Source organism: Oryx dammah, unplaced genomic scaffold (genome assembly GCF_014754425.2).
Source record: "Oryx dammah isolate SB20612 unplaced genomic scaffold, SCBI_Odam_1.1 HiC_scaffold_3, whole genome shotgun sequence".
In the NCBI taxonomy this organism is placed as follows: domain Eukaryota; kingdom Metazoa; phylum Chordata; class Mammalia; order Artiodactyla; family Bovidae; genus Oryx; species Oryx dammah.
Genome location: NW_024070187.1, coordinates 92,556,723 through 92,576,211, shown reverse-complemented (window position 1 = coordinate 92,576,211; position 19,489 = coordinate 92,556,723). Strand labels below are relative to the sequence as shown.

Below are 19,489 nucleotides of genomic sequence, written 5' to 3'. Positions count from 1 at the left end.
TTCAAGAGAATCATTTATCTGGGATGGTGGAACAGATATCACTGTTGGGCTGAGCCTGTTGGGTCTTTTCCAGCCACAGATCCCTGTTTAGTCTCTTTGCTTATTCAGCTGGTTACTCCATTCCCACATGTATTTCTACCCAGGCACCCATGTTGTAAATGGGAGTTGGCTGCCCTTTGCAGTTTCACCCTGGTGAAGCTTTTTAGCTGCTCTAGTGCCCTGACCCTTAGGGCAGCCTCTGTGTTCCACTCCTATCAAACGCTTCCTAAAGTATTTAGAGCTAGGTTTCTATTACTGGAGACTGTCTATAAGATTTAATAGACTTAAATCCCACCTAAGAATTCTAATTCTATGTGTTTAATTATATTAATTAGATTTATAATATCGGTAAGTTGGAAGTTCAGTCACAGTCGGGAGATCTGTGAAAAACTATATTTTGCTTTTCAGGACTTTGCACCCCGCGTAGTTGTGATGTATGTGATTGCTCTTCTTGCTTTCCTGTTCTACATTTCCAAAGTTCCAGAAAGGTATTTTCCAGGTAGGTATATGTTTTTATAATGGATTTATGACTTTAGTCTAAATAAATGGTGGAGGTATATATGTCAGAGCATCAAAACAGATTTTTTTTCCCATATTACTGATTATAGAATGGCTTTTCTCAAATGTTATCTAAAACTTGAACTCTGATGGCTTTCACAAACATTTTCTTTCATTCTCACAATAGAAGTTGAGTCCACAGACAGGGTTACCACCATTTCACTTCACCATTTCATCTCACCATTTCAATAGTGAGTTCTCAACCACTGCTTTTTTGTGGAGCGTTTTGTTCCACAAAAGTTGCTTATGCTTAAAAATTAATTTATATATGCAAGATTCATAAAACAAACTAGAAACAAAGGAAAATAATAGGATAATGAAAATAAGCCAGGTTTAGGATTACTTAACAAGTATCTGTGGTAAGTTTCTATAAAATATATAAGGCCCATCAGCCTGACTTTCAGCTTCCTGGCACCCAGTGGTAAGAGGAAATTAAGGATCTTCATGTCCCCAAGATTTACCCAAGCCAGGAACTTAAGGACAGATTTCCCTGCCTCAGTTTAGGTAAAAAAGCCTTCTGATAGAAAAGAACTAAGAGGACCCTGGGTAAAGAGAATAATGGTCACCAAAGCATGGATTTGCTTGTTTCGGAGCTTCAGTTCTAGAGCCTGATGACTTAGGTTCAAATCCCTGATCAGCCCCTCATTACCTGTATGCACTGAAGTCACACAAGATTTCTCAGACCAGTTTCCTTCTCCGAAACCTGAAGATAATGCTTTTCTCTCCTGGGTATTAGATGAGAACGAGCATGTGAAATATTTAGCTCAGTTTCTCAACAAGTAGTGAGTGCTCAGTAAATCTTAGCAGCTGTAGTTCCAGTGACCCCCGCCCCAGTACGTAAATGAAATAAGTGACTTAGGAAGGGACAGAGGGGTGCAAGCACAGGTGAGCTTTGGCGCCAGTCAAGAATAACAGGAGGCAGAGAGCAGTGGCTTTTCGGTGTGGGGGCTGAAGGTGGGGATCTGTTTAAGTTCAAATTGAAAATTGTCCTCCTCCTCTCTTGGGTTAAGAACCTCTCCCACGGTGAATTGAAGATAGCGTGCCGCTTGTCACATGTGTTGGGGAAGAAAAAAGGATGAGAAACCATGAACTAGAGAATGACTAGACCGCAGAACCTCAGGCATTCCTCTGTGCACGTGACCTTTCACTACTGGGTTTTAAATAAGGGTGGAAATACAGAGAAGAACTTGTGTATAAATGTTTGGATTTGGGAACATAACTCGGACATGTCCCTGAATTGAAGACCCACCCATGTTCTAGGCAGGGTCAGAATTCTCCTCAGAAAACAGTTCTGGTGAAATACATTTTCATATCATTTTATTAATAATTATTTTATTATGAATTTCTTCTTTTTCATACATACAGGTAGAAAATTAACTAATGAAAGTTCTCTACACTTGTGATTATAGCAATCATGTTTTTAGGCCCTAAAATATTCAGATCAAAAGTTCTCAGTTGTCTAATACAGGACACCTATAAAAGGTCAAATGTTATGTAACTTAACTTTTGTCAAGATGAGCTTGACATAAAACGTGCCCCATGTAGCTGAGTGTGTGGTACATTTGTGCAGGGGAGAAAACACAGTCCATGAAAAATGAAAAGTCTCTATAGGTAAAAGTGATAGATAGTGCCAGGTGTGCATGAATGCATGGCTTAGAAACCTTGTCTGGCCAGGTGTGCATGAATGCATGGCTTAGCAACTGGCCAGTCCTCACTGGCTCGAAAGAGAAGCACATTGTAGTGGTGGGGAGATGGTGCGTGAATACTGTGAAATCAAAAACCTTTTCAAACCTAAGAACTTACTTTCAGGTTATGTCAGGGTTTTTTTGTTGTTGTGTTTTTAATGTAAACATCACAGTGGCATTTGTTGGGTTCAATGATCCCCAAGTTCTCCATGGACAGAATTCAGTGAATCTGTGATATTTGCATTACAACTGATCAGGTTTATGAGCCTCAGTATTTTATGCTTTAAAAATGAGTATGAACTTCACTAGGCTGTCAAACGGTTCCATGGCACCAAAAAAAAAAAAAAAAAAATAAGGGAACAGAAAGGATTCTGTTGACTTACACTTTAAAATCTACATACTATACTGATTATTGTCCTTGGTAGAGAAGACAGAAGGTTAGAGAATATTTACATTATGTGACCGTAGATGCACCAGGAATTACATTTCAATTTCTATAGTTCTTTATTTTGTTATTTTTCAGTATGCTTCTTGCTGCTGCTGCTAAGTCACTTCAGTCATGTCCGACTCTGTGTGACCCCTTAGACGGCAGCCCACAAGGCTCCTCTGTCTCTAGGATTCTCCAGGCAAGAACACTGGAGTGGGTTGCCATTTCCTTCTCCAATGCAGGAAAGTGAAAAGTGAAAGTGAAGTCGCTCAGCTGTATCCAACTCTTAGCGACCCCATGACTGCAGCCTACCAGACTTCTCTGTCCATGGGATTTTTCCAGGCAAGAGTACTGGAGTGGGGTGCCATCGCCTTCTCCATGCTTCTTACCTGTTAGTTATTTAATCTCCTTGGAATTTATACTGTAACCAGAGAGAAATTAATTCTCCAAGTTGTCATTCCCTTTTCCAGAGGATCTTCCCAACCCAGGGGTCGAATCCAGGTCTCCTGCACTGCAGATTCCTTACTGTCTGAGCCAACAAGGAAGCCTGTATATGAACTAACCAGCCTTAGTTAATTAACTTATTTTTTGTTGATCAGTTGCTCAGTCATGTCCCACTCTTTGAGATCCCATGGACTGCAGCACGCCAGGTTTCCCTGTCCTTCACCATCTCCCGGAGCTTGCTCAAACTCATGTCCACTGAGTCAGTGATGCCACTCAACCATCTCATCCTCTGTCGTCCCCTTCTCCTCCGGCTTTCAATCTTTGCCAGCATCAGGGACTTTTCCAAGCAGTTGACTTCGCATCAGGTGGCCAAAGTATTAGAGCTTCAACATCACTAATTACATTTTTCCATTTGTTCCATTTGTCTGATAGTACAAGATGCAGGTCTGAGCTGTCTCCTTACACACCTGCTTAAAATTAAAAATGCTTCAAACAGACTTATACCCAAACACAGCTGTGTCTCTGCTTCATGCCTAATTAACTCCATGATTTGTAGCACTCATTTCCATTGCTTCTCTCATGTGATGTCTTTTCCTCACCAGATATATATGTTGAGACATGGGAGACGAAAGGTCAAATTCCTGAAATTAACCACATCGAGATTTTGAAAAGACATTTGGAATAGTATTTCTGAAATTCACCAGTACTCTTCATGAATACAACCTTAAAGTCAGACTCAATATGAATTAATCTTTTTTTTAGAAAACATTTGGGTCTGTATTAATCTCAGTTTCTGAGACTGCCAAAATCTTTTAGCTGCTCAGTCATATTTTCAAGGCCAGAGATGGAAGTATATTTTTATTTAAAGTCAAAATCAGTTCAGTTCATTCAGTTGTGTCTGACTTTTTGCGACCCCATGGACTGCAGCATGCCAGGCTTCCTTGTCCATCACCAACTCCTGGAGCTTGCTCAAACTCATGTCCATTGAGTCAGTAATGCCATCCAACCATCTCTCATCCTCTGTCATCCCCTTCTCCTCATGCCTTCAATCTTTCCCAGCAACAGGGTCTTTTCCAGAGTCAGTTCTTCGCATCAGGCAGCCAAAGTATTGGAGTTTCAGCTTCAGCATCAGTCCTTCCAATGCATATTCACGACTGATTTTCTTTAGGACTGACTGATTTGATCTCCTTGCTGTCCAAGGGACTCTAGACTAATTAGTACTCATTTCTCTCTACCTTCCCTTGCAGGACAACTAAACTACCTCGGATCAAGCCACCAAATATGGCACATCCTTGCAGTAGTGATGTTATATTGGTGGCATCAGTCGACAGTGTATGTCATGCAGTATAGACACAGCAAACCCTGTCCTGACTATGTTTCACATTTGTGAATTCAGGTATGGCCGCCTGGGTGTATTCAGTTGTTAAGCAATATATAATGGGGAGCTCTAGACCCCACTGTTTCTAAGATTCCCATTCATTTTTCCTTTTCCCTCTGATTGGGTAATTTCATGAGTAATATTTTATAAATAAGGAAAAATATACTTGGGGATCAGTAATAGTAAGTGCGTTGTGGGCCCTTAAGACTACTAACTTGCTGCTTGTACAGAAAGTGAAAATTGTAGTTGGTCTTCCCTAAGAATCATCTGACTAACCTGAATGTGAAGCCAGTACTCCTTTTCCTGAGCACCAGCTTAACTTCCTTAGGAAGGGCTCACCTCTGTTATAAAGTGGAGTTCTCTTGTATGGTTCCTTTCATAGAAGACAGAGTAGATGATCAAGTTTAAGTGCCTAATCAAGGCAATGTTTGTGATGGCCTGTGCTCAAAGCAAGCTAATCGTGCTTCTGAGTAATCCCTAGCCTTTCTATGGCTGGTTTGTGAGAAACCAGCACTTCAGATCTTATTTCCTGTAGGTTCTCTTCTTAGGAGCGCTGCACTTTTTAGTTTGCTAGAACAAAACGTTAAACCTCTTCTTCAAGTTGAGAGAGGCGTGGAGAAAGGGAAAAGACCTTGCATTGTCATTTCTCATCCAATAAAAATCATACCAACACAGGTGACAAATTCTGTGGTCTCATTACCAAGTTATGGGCCATTTAAGCTTTTCAGTTTCCAGTATTATGATTTCATCCCATATAGAAGAGTGGAGCTCCTGCCCATAGATGGCAGGTTTGGGGCTCCAGAATTCCTATAACAGCAGACTTTTCACCTCTCTGAGTTTGTGGTCTTAATTTCTTGATTGATGGGGATTCCCAGGTATATGGTGCTACTTTCAAGGCCACAGAATCCACATGGCCCAGTTCTTGACACTGAAATGAACCTTAAGCCTTAGAACAAAGTCATGCAGATGCCCCATTTGATGACATGATTAATTCACCTGCGCTCTGGCCTTTCTGTCTGTATGCATGTGTTAGTATTGCACTGAGAACTCACAGTACATTTGGGTCTGAGACTTCATTATATATATTAAAAAATAGATCTCGCTGCCCTATACCACAGCCTAGCACCCTTGTTTTCTGGTCTTCTCATATGCATAAGTTAAATCCCTTAACGCAGTCATTCATAAAAGTGTTTTTTGGAATATAAAATATTATCCAAGTTTCTGAATGGGTTGACATGAGCTGCTTTAATTACTGGTGTATATTCAAAACTTTGAACTTTCTAAGTATCAGGAGGTGTTGATTGATAGTAAAGTTTATTCCCCAAATGCCACTTACACATTTGATATTCAGAATGTTAACGTGCCCTAGTTTATGCATCTGTAAAATTTTGTATTTCTTTTCAGTGTAGTGTTGCTGGCATATGAACTCCCCATGCTAGCATCTCAGCAAGGTGAATTCTCCCCGAGTAGACTAAGGGCACACCACATTATACCCATTATTCTGATGGAACACCGCTTCGAAAATGGTTATTTTAAAAGAACTGGCCAAAAGAAAATGGCCAGAAATTTGATCCGTATGCTTAGTGAAAGAAGATTTTGGTGAAATGATAATAGGATATATTTTCTCTAAAGTATCCATATTGACTTACATGATACTATTGCTTTTAAATAGATATTTTGTCATTTTTGCTAAACAGAATATACTGAGTAGTTATATAAAAATGAAGGAAAAGTCTATTTTAGGTCTGGCACCATTTTTAATTATAAAATCTCAAAATGAAAACATTAAAGTTTCATTTTTTTCCAATTTTTAGAAAAAGTCCTTTTTTGTTATAGTGTATGAGTTATTTAATCCTTGACTTCTGAATTAATTGATAAAAAGGACCAATTTTAAGACTTCTTGAACTTAAAAAGCATACAGGTCTGACTGAAAGGAGAACTAAATTATATCATTGTGAACATTTCATCTTTTTATGAAAATACTAAATATTGTAAGAAAGTTCTTTTTTATCTTTACTATGATGTACTTATTATAAAGTAGGGAATGAACGAATGTGGGTTGCTGTCAACTATAAGCACTTCTGTATATCAGCATTTATTGACCACCTACTGTGTGCACATCACTACTGGCAAAAATTTTAAGACATTGTTAACATTAAAGAATAAATATTTAAAAATTGCCTATGAATCTGAGCCTTGTAATAATGTAGATTTTTGTTTTTGTAGATTAAAATAAGATTTTAAAAGTACACTAGTCAGCTACAGTATTAAAGTACTAAAAAAGACTGCTTTTAATTTTACCAATGTGTAAACTATAAAAGCTCTTTACCTATAGACTTTACAAGTACATTTTAAAATTATTCATGACTGTTTTAAATTGTCTGAAGTAATTTGTAAGGTTGTCGTTAACTCATTTAAGGGAATTATCTTTCTACATAAAACCGCTTTCAAATAGCAAGATAGTGCTTGTCTTCTTGTTACACTGAGAGCAATTCAGTGAGCTGCATGGCAAAATGTGTATTATGTAAATAAACTGGGTTTACTAAATATATAAGCGCTGTTTGTCTTTCTTTATAATACATAACAGCTTCACAATCATGTTTTAGAATCAGGAATGAAGCTTCAGGGAGTGTGTGTCACATCTCTGGCATCCCACCTGGACAGAGTAACCGATTTGAAGATTGGCATTGACTGGCATAAAGCTGTACAGCTCTCCACTCGGCAGGTACCGACCTAGAGATATCCTTTGCTTGCCCTGCATTAAGTATCAAGGGGCATAGCCTGCACGTCTAGATTCCTGGTGAGCCGAGTAGATCTGTATTCACTTGTAATGATCATTCTGGGCAGTTTCACCCCTGCCAGAATATGTGCAATGAAGAGTCAGCTCAGCTCTTTGGGGAGGGGCAGAAGTGTCTTTTATTTATGTGCATTATCACAGTAACTGTGTTTATACTGAAAAGAGGTACAGATGCAATTGGGTACCAACATCCCCTGAAATTCTTTACCATACTTGCTGAGTAGGAGAGTGAGAGAATGATCCCAAACTTGAAACTACCTTTGAGAAAATTTTCAGGAAGGAGAAGCAGTAACACTGTGGGCGGGGGTCTCTTATGAACAGTGAAACTTCCATCCTTAGAGGGCAGGCATGATAGCCACTGAAGTCTACTTATACTCTGCAAACCCAGGATCAAAAACACTGCAGAGCACACATGTAAATTCAGTAGTGTCAACAATCTGAAGCAAAAGTGAACTGTCTTTTTAAAGGTGCAACAAAGAAAACTTCAAAAGCTCATGCTTTTAGGAGGAAAATATTAACTGCATCTTACATACGATGCTGGAGTTGGACTTTCTTAAAACGAGATTAGCTTGCTCAAAGTAAACAGCTCTAACTGAAGCATATATTCTTCTCTGAAGTTAAAACTATAACCAAATTTGCACAGTGGCACAGTCCACACTATGCATTTTATATAACTTATATGTGATATTTTGCTCCTTTGTACCATTAATTTATTAAAAAGAAACAAGGCCCTTATTTTCCCATATAACCTTAGATAAATGTTACAGTTTCTCGGGGTGGCGGTGGGGGGGGGGGGAGGGGTGGAAGTGCATTTCTAACAAATAAGTTGAATCTTTCCACAAGCCACCAATCTGAAACTCCAGTTTGTGGACTAATACATAATATTATGATCTCAACACCAAACTTAGTCCATCAATCCAATAAATAGGTTTTCTGTTTAACATGCCAAAGCCTCGCATCTGTAATCAAGTTATTTTATTTAACTAAATACTTATTAACAGTGAGAAAATGTTACCAGTTTTTAAAGAGTTTAAAAAATAAATTTTATATAAGGCAAAAACTATGCTAAATATTCAAAAGCTACTTCAGAGTCTTATGTTTTTACCTTATCTTCATCACTGTATCAGTTATTGTAATCCCTGAACAAATCATATGATCGTTTTGGTTGTACAGATGCTAGGTCAAATATTGTACAAACACAAAATGTATTTTCTTACTTAAATCCAAAACTGGGTGCTCCTTAGACCAGAGATCTAATCTTAATCATTTTTCTCCTCCGTTAGCTCATGCATAATAGATGCATGTGAATGAAAGAACTGACTAGAAGTTGGCATCCAAAATTTTTAATAAGACGACAAATAATGAAAAACTCAAAGTCACTGATTATAAAGAATATGCAATCCATTTGGGATTTATTGCATTTAAAGAAAGCAGATTATTAAAACAGTAGGTATGATAAATACAGTAAGAAAATAACTTTAAATTTCAAACAAAACAAAGTGAATGAGGGATAGGATTCAGTCAATAAGAATAAGCAATGTAAAGGCAATATAGTACTAAAATCAGTTAGTGCTTAATTAGATATAGGAAGGAGGAAAAAAAAGCAACTGATTCTATTTCATAACAGTTTCCCAGCTGTATCTGAGGATTGAAGTTAACTTTAGAAAGTATGATCTTAACAATTAGAAATATAATAAAGATGAAAATCAGGTTTATTAAAAGTTAAAATTATTTGCTTAGTGGTACATAAAAGGCTTCAGAAAATTCAAGTTTAACAAAAAATGGAAGTGTAATCAAAGAAAGTGCACTTAAAGCTGTTTGCCAGCAATTAAAAAGTAGCCTATTATTATTACTATACTGCTTACTATTAGATGACTTTTCAATCACAAAAAGAGCATAGTCATAAAAACAATTCTCTTTCAAAAGTAGCACAATAAATTTTTAAATAAAAATAACCCCAAATGATGGCCCTTTGCATTTTCATCTTTCTACCTTATTCTTTTAGTGGCTTTTGTAAACCCTCACTAGGAGTGAATGTTCTTTTAGCAATGATTGTGGTTGCAATTCCATTCAAAATGTAAAAATTCACATTAACTCCACACTAGAGATGTGACATGTGCATGCAAGCGCGGGTTTATATATTTACCCTAATGTATAAACCCCACTGTGTATAAAAGTTTTTATATAAACTATCGTTATGTTATTCTCACAGTAGATCTGTCAGTTCATTCTCACAGTAGATCTGTCAGCTCAACACTGGACCTAAAATGATAAATGATAAGTAATTTTGCTTTAAAAAAAGAAGAAGAAAATGTTTACTGCACAGTCTACATATATTAAAACAAATGTACCCAAACTCCTCAGAACCACTGATACGAATACACGTGTACCTTCTCTCAATGCTGATATGAAGTACCACAACCTAAAATAAGCCAAGCAGAGAGTAGGAAAGGCCTCTGCCTGCTGCACACCAGAATAGAGGAGGGTTTCCCACCAGCAAGATGAGGATAGCAGTCTGTCCCTGTCACACGACAAACAGGGGAGGATCCAAAGCTGCTTCTGTCTACAATTCCAAATAATGGCATAATTGGGCCCGAGTACACACACACACACACACACACACAGAGGAAAGGGCTCTGCCTGCTGCACACCACAGTAGAGGAGGGTTTCCCACCAGCAAGATGAGGACAGCGGTCTGTCCCTGCCACACGACAAATGGGAGGATCCAAAGCTGCTTTTGCCTACTATTCCAAATAATGGCATAACTGGGCCCGAGTACACACATACACACACACAGGGCGGAGGTCACATCAGTGGAAGAATCACACTTTCCTGATGGAATACTTCTGAATAAATATTCTAGTCAGTTTCACCCAGCCCACCACCTTTCCTCCTCCACCTAAAACATATATACCAAGTAACTTTTGTGTCCTAGCAGAATGTCTTACATTCCTCAGTGCCATAGAAGCTGGTCTTTTCAACGCTTAACATTTTGCTGAAGTGGTAACATTAAAATAATTAAGCAAATGGTCTGCTTTTTAAAAGATAATTCAAAACCAAGAAGCATGATTAAAGCTGTTAGGACAGAAATAACTTTGGCCTCAGACTTTTGCTAGCTTTGTAATATGTCACTTCCCTTTGTGATGTTCAAGTATTACAGGTTTAGAGTTATGACGACTTTACATGCTAAAGAAGCACAGAGGACAACTGATTAATAGAGACATGATTTCTTTTCAGCATTCCTTCCTTATACAAGAACTGGACCATCCCATAATAGAGCCAAACCGAGTGCTGTGTGCCAAGTATGCATTAAGCTCTTTCACACGTCTTGGGAGCTTCTCATAATTCTCACAAGGGAATTAGCTGGGCATCAACTGTGTAGAGTGACCTACAGTCTAACAGTAGTGGGAAAACATGATGGGAAATGGAAAGCGACCCTAATCCTATACTCCTTGAGAAAATTCCTCCACTTGAACACAAAGGAATCTCCCCATTTCTATCCCATTGGGTCCCCTATAAGTACTAAATGTTTCCTCTTGGCTGTAATCTCAAGAGGAAAGTCACTGTGATATAACAAGCATATGACTGTCAATCTTTTAAACAATGTCAAAGTATTTCTTTAGAATTTATCCAGCATTATAAGCCAAAGTGTCTGTCAGTGTACAAATCATTTAAAATTATTCAGTGTATTGAAAATGAGTGTAAGCAAGGCCTTGGTATCTGACAGACTCTAGTTATTTCATATTACATCCCAAGGGGACCACACTAATTCATCTGTACCCCTTCTAAATTATGAAACTCATGAGGTCTAGCAGAGACAAAGGCTAATAAGGACTAAAATAGTCAAAGAAGCATCTTGTATATACATCAACCAACAGATTTTCATTAACAGATTGTTTGATACAAACCTACTGTAGTTCATGAATTGACTGTGTAATCATCAACTCTTCACTTTTAAAAGCAAGTATCACTTGAATCTACTTTGTAAAGTTTTAAAGAACATCTACTTGAGCATTTGCATTAGCAGTATTAATCAACCTGAGAATCAGAAAGAGAAAAAAAAAGGTGCAAACATATAACATTTGCCTTTGGCACAAGGACAAGTAAAACTGGAGCGGTTGGGTTCTAACATTTACGCAGTAATGACTGTCATGATTGATCTGTCTCTGCTACACATCATTCACATATTGCTTCCCTGTTTGTCCACAAATCTGTATCTGATTTAAAACATAGAGAAGCAAGAAAACATAGAGGGTTTAGTTACAGATACTTTGTTTCTTTCCAAGTTTAGAACTATGAAAACAGGCAAATAGCTCATCCCAGTTTGGGCACTGTATTTGAGATTCTAATAAGATACTGATAAAATAGATTTTAATTGGGCTCAAAGCGTTAATTTAAAATACAGCAATCAAGGAGAGTGCCAGCTGATAGGAGTTTCTACCCTTTTCTGTAAATAGCTTTAATGGTTCTAGAAACTTCTAGATGTTCACTTGCAAGGCAGGGACAGTTAACTGTAACTTAAAATGGAGACACAGGAGAAACAGACTGTATTCACATCAATGATTTCTACCTTATTAAACAATTTCTATAAAATCTCAAGTTTCTCATTAGGATTTGTAATGTAAAAATCAAAAGGCAATTTGGTAGCTGGGTTCTTTTCACTAAAGTCATAATCGGCTAACTAGCAGAGTTGAGATGCTAGCCCCTCATCACCTTGACACCTTACAGCCACTCTCAGATCTCGGGTATTAGTGCAGAGGTACTTGCGGCAGGATGTGCAAGGCCTGCCCGTAAGGCTTTGTGGGATTCGCTCTTCTGTTCTCTTTATTAAAACTACTCCACCCTTCAGACCTAACTCCAAAACTGCTGCTCACCAGATGACTTGGGGAATAGTTGGTGAAGGTGGTTATTTAATAAAGCACATTATTAAATGCGACATGATTTTACACTGTAAACGTCTCAGAAACTCAGGGTTTCAGCTACATATTTTTCCCTAGAATATTTCTCTATGGCCCTTGTCCTCACTCCCAGTTTTTCCAATAATCTGTTTTACTAGAGACATGATAAAAGTTTTGAGCTAGAAGCCATTCAAAATCAGAATATAAAGTGTTCCTGAAGTACTACTGAGTGTTTTTTCCTCTCTTCTATCATCATTCCTTTTTTCTCTGTTTTTCCACCCACCAGCTAGCTATCTCTAGTTTTTGTTTTAGGCTTCTATGTAATAGTCCATATTAATGGCACTTGTTTTTTTAATGAAACAGTTTTAGGCACAACAGTCAGTGACTTCTGGCTCCTCTTTGTTAAGAGAAAGGTGTAAGGACAAAAATCTCTGCACTCTCCAGATAACTTTCCCATGCTTTATGAGAAATGAATATTTTTTTTAACCTCGTGGAAATTAGAAGAGATGTTTTTTAAAAAATACACAAATGCAATTTGTGTATATACAAGTAACCTTAGTTTTAAATGCTAGATTCTGGAATGAGCCTGGGATGTGCGCACAAGTGACATTCTGTTTTTATAAAAATAACGCCACAACTCCCGGTCGCTTTTCAGGGGCCACACGCGTTCCCTAGATTTCTGTGCGGTCAGGTGGGGGAGCCGAAACCCCAGGTTAGAACCTGCCACCTTCACTCCCTTTGCACCTGCGTGAAGAGACGTGGAGTCACTACCCTGTGCAGAGACTTCCTTTTTCTATTTGGTTTATTTAAAAATCGCCTATTCTGATTGACCTGTAAGAATGAATGATATAAAGAGCTATACAAATAAATTTTCTTTCAAATTCATAAAACTATTCATACTTTTTTTTTCTTTGAAACAGGAGTTAATACCAAGAGTCCGTCTGAAGTCCTCTACTGTTTAGAAGGAAACGGAGCAGCACCGAAGGGGTCTAATTCGACGGGCTGGGGCTGTTGGGGCTGATGGGAGGTGATGCTCTGCACCACGAGTTCTGTGAAGGGCACGGCACCAAAATCATCCATTTTCAACGCCTCTGCCCCGTGGAAGGAGCCGTGCAGTGAATTCGGCCGGGGCCTCCCGGGCAGGACCGGGTTGTGGTCGGCGCTCAGGCCCTGGTGCGGGGAGTGCCAAGGCAGGTCCGGAGGGTGGAAGGGCTTGGCCCCGAAGGGGTCCAATAGACCCTCGTCAGCTTGCAGGACGTGCCCGCGGTCCTTGCCATCAGTCAGGGCCACGCTGATGTTCTCCTTGGAGTCCGAGATGGTCAGGAACTCGTTGCTGCTCTGTGAGTCCCGGCGGCCCACCCTCCTATGCCGGCGGGCCCGCTCGGGGGTGCGGAAGGCAGGCTTGGCCGGCTTCTTGGCGCCAGTCGGGGTGCCGTGGTGCCGCTTCCCGTTGCTCTTGGCCGTGTCCTGCTTGGTGCGCCTCTGCCGGGAGGAGAGCTTCTGTAGGCTGCGCTGCTTGACTTTCTGCTGCGGACTGCCAGTTATCTCCTCGAAGGGCACCAGCCCAAAAAGGTCCTCGCCGCTGTCACTTTTACTGGCGGACGGAGGGAAGGGCTGGAACGGCGTGGAGCCAAAGACATCCACGCTGGGGGGGCCAGCCGGCGCGGCGGGCGCCGCGGGCGCATCGCGCGCCATCACCTTCTTGCTGAAGGGCGCCTTGGTGAAGACATCGAATTCCTCCGGCTCGAGCCCCGCGGCGGGAAGCCGGCTCTGCGGAGAGAGGTCCTTCTGCTCCCCCTGTTGGGGCTGCTGAACCCGTGCTGCGAAGAAGGGGACAGCGCCAAAGACATCAAACTCGGGTCTGGGAGTCCCCGCTCCCACGTGCAGGGGCACCCGGGCGGACGTGAGGAGTGCTGCGCTAGGACCCTGGGCCGCTCCACCGCCGGCTGCGTCCCTGTAGCCTGGGCTCGCGTGGCTGTACTTTGTTTTGGCCTGCTCGTAGTCTGAATCGGAGCTGTGCTTCTCCTCCTCTTCCTCATCTTCAGAATCCATGAGCAGAGGCCTGTGCCCCATGTTTTCCGGTTCAGTGTCGTCGTCATTAAAATCTCCTTGTTCTCCCTGGAGAACTTCCTCATCCTCCTGCTCTTCCTCCTCGCTGCTCTTCGGAGAAGGGGGATCGGACTCAAAATCACTCTCAGATTCGTCGTTCCCCTTTTGCACTTGAGCACGTACTAATGAATTCTCTGAGGTTTTCTTTCCAGTCCGGTGGTCTTTAGAGACTGGACTTCCTTTTGTATTCTTGATAGGGTTTGCAGTGCCGTTTTCTTGATTCATGGAGGGATGTTCAATTTTCTTTTCAGGAGAACCTGCCAATTCAAACAAAAATTGTATCATCTCAATGCATCTCAAAAACCATTTGCAGTAAACATCATGTACTAATACAAAGCCTTACAGATTGCTCATATCAGTTCCCTTATAGGAAGACTTATTGGGACGTCTTTGTCATTAGGCTCTTGGGTGGGTGGCTGGGGGTGGGGCGTGACGCACTTGGCCCCTAGTTGATGGTTAGGTCCTTCAAGCGCAGACCGACAAACTTGTGTTTCTACCCTACACACCACCTACTCACCAGAGGTAGTCACTGACAGCTGTCTTACTTATAGTACCCAGAATAGGACTCTGAATATGGTACACAAGCAAATTTTCTTCTCCCAGCTTCAAAATAAGATTATCTAGCCAATTGCCCTGCCAAGATCCCCCATTCACCCCAACCCTATGCTTCTGTTTTGACTCTGTTATGAAGTTTTCCTTTGGAGATCAACAAGCATGAACAGCTTATCTGCTTAGATATGTTTCACTGTACTATTTAAAATTGGCATTCTGGGATTTTATTGTGAACAAGTATCTTATGGGCTGGGTGAACATGAGCACATCCCCATAGCCTGATCCAAGCTGAGGACCAGTTACTGAACTGCGACGTATCAAGGACATCTGCCTTCCCAAGAGGACACATTTAACTGTGTCCTTTAACTGTCACACCTGTACTAGTAGACCCTGTATTAAAAGCACTCTACCTTAATGAAAATCAACTGTCAGTATGGTTACTGTATGGTAGGTGACAAAAATGCATCAAACAGTGTTCTCCAATTTCACTGCATGCTACATACAGAGTAAACATAGAGTATGTTAGCTTATATGAAAGTATATGGCCCTCCCACCACACTGGTGTACTGGATTGATTTTCCAGAAAAGTAGGAAACAATTTGAATTGATCCAATTACATATCCATTCATCCCTTCCCCTCTAAGATCAGATATTTTCAAAACAATTAGCTAGGCTTGGGAGTACAGTCTTTAGCCATGAAAACTGAATACCTTATGATGGATGAGCTATTACTTTCCCATGATTAACTGGTGTGTCCCCATGGCACAGGACACCTCCAAGTTACTTCCTTCTCTTTGAAAGTCAGCACTGTTGTCTTCCTACCTCTCTGACTATTCCCTCTTGTTCACAGTTGTTAGCGACTTCCCTTTCACAAACATCTCCTTAAACACAGATGCTCCGCAGAGTCCTAACCTTGACTGCCTCTCTCCCTCTATGTCCTGCCCTGGGTCCTAACTACTTGTATGTTAAACAACGTTTATACCGTAATGACTGGATCTCTAATAGTTACCATACATACTCACCGAGCCTAGTCACCTAATACTCTCATATATATATATATATATATATATATATATATATTCTACCATTACTTTAAACTCAGTAATTTCAAAAGAGATCATCTTTTCTCTTAAAACGTGCTCCTCACCAGTTCCCTCTAAAGTAATGAATAATATCTCCATCTACCAAATCCTGCAAACTAGCAGAAATCTGGAAACCATCTTCCCCTTCCACCAGTGTTTTTAAAATCACAAGGATCGGGTCCCTCCTCTCCCTCCACCAGCTGTGTATCCCACCCTCTCCTTATCTTCACTTAGCAACTCCTCAGGCTCTCAACTTCCCTGCCTGCCTCCAGTCCTTTACCCCTCAAAGCAGTTCCTCTACACTATCACCAGAATGACCTCGCCGAAGTACTCACCATGTGGCTACTGCTGAAAACCCTTCAGTGTCTCTCTAAAGTCTCCATCCGCAGCCCAACACAGAGGCCCTTCTCCACCTAGCTTCTGTCCTTGGACACCGTGAGCCTCGAACCCTGATGTCTCCCATGGGTATTCCTCATTATAGCCACACCGAAACTCTCCCTGCTCAAATTCAGGAACTGAATAGCTGTGGACAAGGGTTTTGGGGCTATTGCTATCTAAACTGTTAAGGTTTGCTCTCAAAAAACAAGGAAACATAGATCTGGGGATCAAGGAGCACTGTGCTATTTTAGCCTCTCACACATAATACTGCCCTCGGCATGAACGCCCTTCTAGCACTCCACTCCCACCTGACTTGCCCAGGGTGCCTAGCTGTATTCTAGCTCATGTCAGAGCCCTTTTGAGGCACCCCTCGAAAAACACCCATATTTGGTGGTCCTGATGAAGCTCATACAAGCCTTAACTGTAGCACCTACTTAGACACAGGCCTATTTATCATTTACCTCATAGATCATTCCCTAATGCTGTGCTGAACCAATCAATGTATGTTAAGCAAAACAAGTACTGTAAGCTCACAGCTACAGACATACATATCTAATACATTCAGGATACAATCAAGAAAGCTACATAGAAAAAGAAAACCTCATGTTCAGAGTTCTTAGCTTCCAATCCAGTCACATTTTTTTGATTCAACAAGACATTCTATAGGGTAGTTGGTTACTTAGTCACTAAGTCATGCCCCACTCTCTGCAACCCCATGGAGTGTAGGCTGCCAGGCTCCTCTCTGTCCATGGAATTTCCCGGGCATGAATACTGAAGTGGGCTGCCATTTCCTTCTCCAGGGGATTTTCCTGACCCAGGGATCAAACCCGTGTCTCCTGCATTGGCAGGGGGATTCTTGACCACTGAGCCACCAGGGAAGCTCTTTACTATATGATATATACTGAGCGTAACACTGGTGAATAAAATAAACATGGCCCCTGCCTTCGAAAGTTTCGGAGAGTATAAAGAAACCTCAACTGTGACTAGCACTCTGAAATAACAGAGCAGAGGTGTTAAGTCGTGGGGCAGGGGGCAAGGGTGCATGAAGCTAGTCTGGACAGTTGCCCAAGGCCTCCCTAAGGAGATGACAGTTAAGACAGTTATGTGAGGAGAAGCCGGCCACACAAAGGGCAGGCAGAGAGGTGCTCCGAGTAACAGGTACGGCATGTGTGAAGACAAAGTCAAGAAAGAGGGTGGCTGGCATATTTGAAGGACTGAAAATAGACCAGTGTGCTCAGAGTACAGTGAACAAGGGCGATACTGCTCAAGAGGAGGAGGGAAAGAAAGGGGAAAGGACCATATCGTGAGGGTCCCTCTAAGGCCATGATAAGAAATCTGCATTTTGTTCTAAATTCAGTGTGTAGTAGGGAACTGTCATGAATTACTTAAAGTGCAATGATCAGATTTAGATCTCAAAAAGATTAAGTGACTACCATATAGAAAAAAGACTGAAGAGGGTGGCTGCAAAAGTACCAATCAGGGAGAGGAAATTGTCATTAAGTTAGAAGTTGGGTTTCCCTAGTGGCTCAGATGGTAAAGAATCTGCCTGCAAGGCAGGAAACCCAGGTTCGATCCCTTGGTCAGGAAGATCCCCTGGAGAAGGAAATGGCAGCACACTCCAGTATTCTTGCCTGGGGAATTCCATGGACAGAGGAGCCTGGCAGGCTACAGTCCACGATGTCACAAAGAGTCAGATGCAGCTGAGCAACTAATACCAAGTTAGAAGTTATGGTGGCACGGAAAACAGAAGTGGCAGAATTAGAGACTGAAGAGGAAAACTCTGGATGGATGACAATGCCTTTAATACAGAAGAAAAGAGTCAAGAATACACTGGGAAGTAGAGGAGATTATCAAGAATTTGGTCTGGGCACAAAGTTTGAAGTATCTATTTAAGACATTTGAGTGTGAGCAAAGTATCTGTGGCTTGAGCACCACGGTTAGTTTCTGGCTGGAGAAAATAGACTTGGGAGTCATCACTATACAGAGAGAGGGCCAAGTCTGAAGGAAACCACTGAGGAAGAGAGTACAAGAGAAAAGGGGATCCATCACTAGGTATAAAACATTCAGAAGTCAACAGAGGAACCTGCAATGCAAACAGGAAAGTGCCAGAGAGGAGGACCACAGCCAGGTGAGTGCCATGTCGCCTAAGCTGAGAGAGGAGAGTGTTCCCAGGGGAGGGAACGGACACCAACAGGGCTGGGTGATGCAAAGAGGCCCAATAAACTGAGGATGGAACAGCCATCAGCCAACAGCTCTAGTCAGCTCACGCAGGTTGACAACCTTGAAGTGGGGAGTCAGGGGGAAACCTGGTGGGGCTGAGCAGTGAGGGGGAGAGAAGATTCAGAGATTTCCATCAGTTTATACTTAAACACAAATAAAATCTTCAATGCATTATTCATCTGCCAGTTCCCTGAAACCAGCCAAGAGCTATATGCTGTGTCTTTACATATTCATAATAAGCTTATCTTAAATCCTAACAGATTAAAATCAAGTCAAATGCGGATTCTCACTTGACTTCTCCGTATAGCAGACTTCTGATATTAAAAAGAAAGCTTGCTTTTAGATTAGCCAGAGCATTTATTTCCATGAATTTTTATCTCAAAGCAAAAATGTAATGGCAGACTTGCAACCATCCCTCACTATCTTTAGTGGGATAGTCCCTCTAAGAGACATGCTAACGTATTACTCCTGAGGCGACCTGCCCACCACAGAGAGCCACAACACGCACCCCTCATTCCTGCTTGCGGACACCTCCAGGAACAGTCCAATATCTTCCCTAAAGTGTCTTCTGCAGAATGCTATTCCCATAAGAACCTAACAGTTCTGTGGTCTCAAGCAACTGAGTATACATTTATAATGTAACCCCCCAACACCACCACTCATCTGGAAAATGCTCATCAAACAAAAGGTGCGGACACATCGTACACAAAAGAATGTGACTTAATGAAACCTAGTTTCCCCCATTTCCTTCACTACGAACACTTTTATTTACACGTTAACACCTATTAACCTTTATATACAATTCTGCACAAAGCACTCAGGGAAAATGCTGCTCTATTAATTCCCCTGGAAATTTTTCCATTTCTAGGGCACAGAGTTCTGTTCCTAGAAGTCTTCTGGAACATTTAACACAGGACAGAGG

At 41.2% G+C, this 19,489-nt stretch overlaps 2 protein-coding genes across 8 annotated transcripts in view; one reads left to right on the top strand and one right to left on the bottom strand.

Annotated features, from left to right (window-relative positions):
• Nucleotides 1-19,489, top strand: part of PAQR3 (progestin and adipoQ receptor family member 3) — a 40,383-nt gene that overhangs the window by 16,520 nt on the left and 4,374 nt on the right. The window contains exons 5-8 of one of the 6 annotated variants that reach the window (XR_005720547.1): nucleotides 448-538; nucleotides 4,401-4,549; nucleotides 7,138-7,256; nucleotides 13,147-14,671. Coding sequence is in view for 2 of the 6 variants with exons in the window: in XM_040237175.1 (XP_040093109.1) it covers nucleotides 448-538; nucleotides 4,401-4,543 (234 nt within the window). In the remaining 4 variants the exon portion in view is untranslated. Of the gene's footprint in view, nucleotides 1-447; nucleotides 539-4,400; nucleotides 7,081-7,137; nucleotides 7,332-12,881; nucleotides 12,969-13,146; nucleotides 14,672-15,271; nucleotides 15,280-19,489 lie in introns of those variants that run through there. The other 5 variants (XR_005720548.1, XR_005720550.1, XR_005720549.1 and 2 more) reach the window with 5 other exon arrangements.
• BMP2K (BMP2 inducible kinase) overlaps nucleotides 8,656-19,489 on the bottom strand; it is a 114,710-nt gene continuing 103,876 nt past the window's right edge. For both annotated transcript variants that reach the window (XM_040237171.1, XM_040237172.1), the window contains one exon: nucleotides 8,656-14,592. In XM_040237171.1, coding sequence (XP_040093105.1) covers nucleotides 13,178-14,592 — 1,415 coding nt within the window. In that variant the 3' untranslated portion in view covers nucleotides 8,656-13,177. The remainder of the gene's footprint in view (nucleotides 14,593-19,489) is intronic.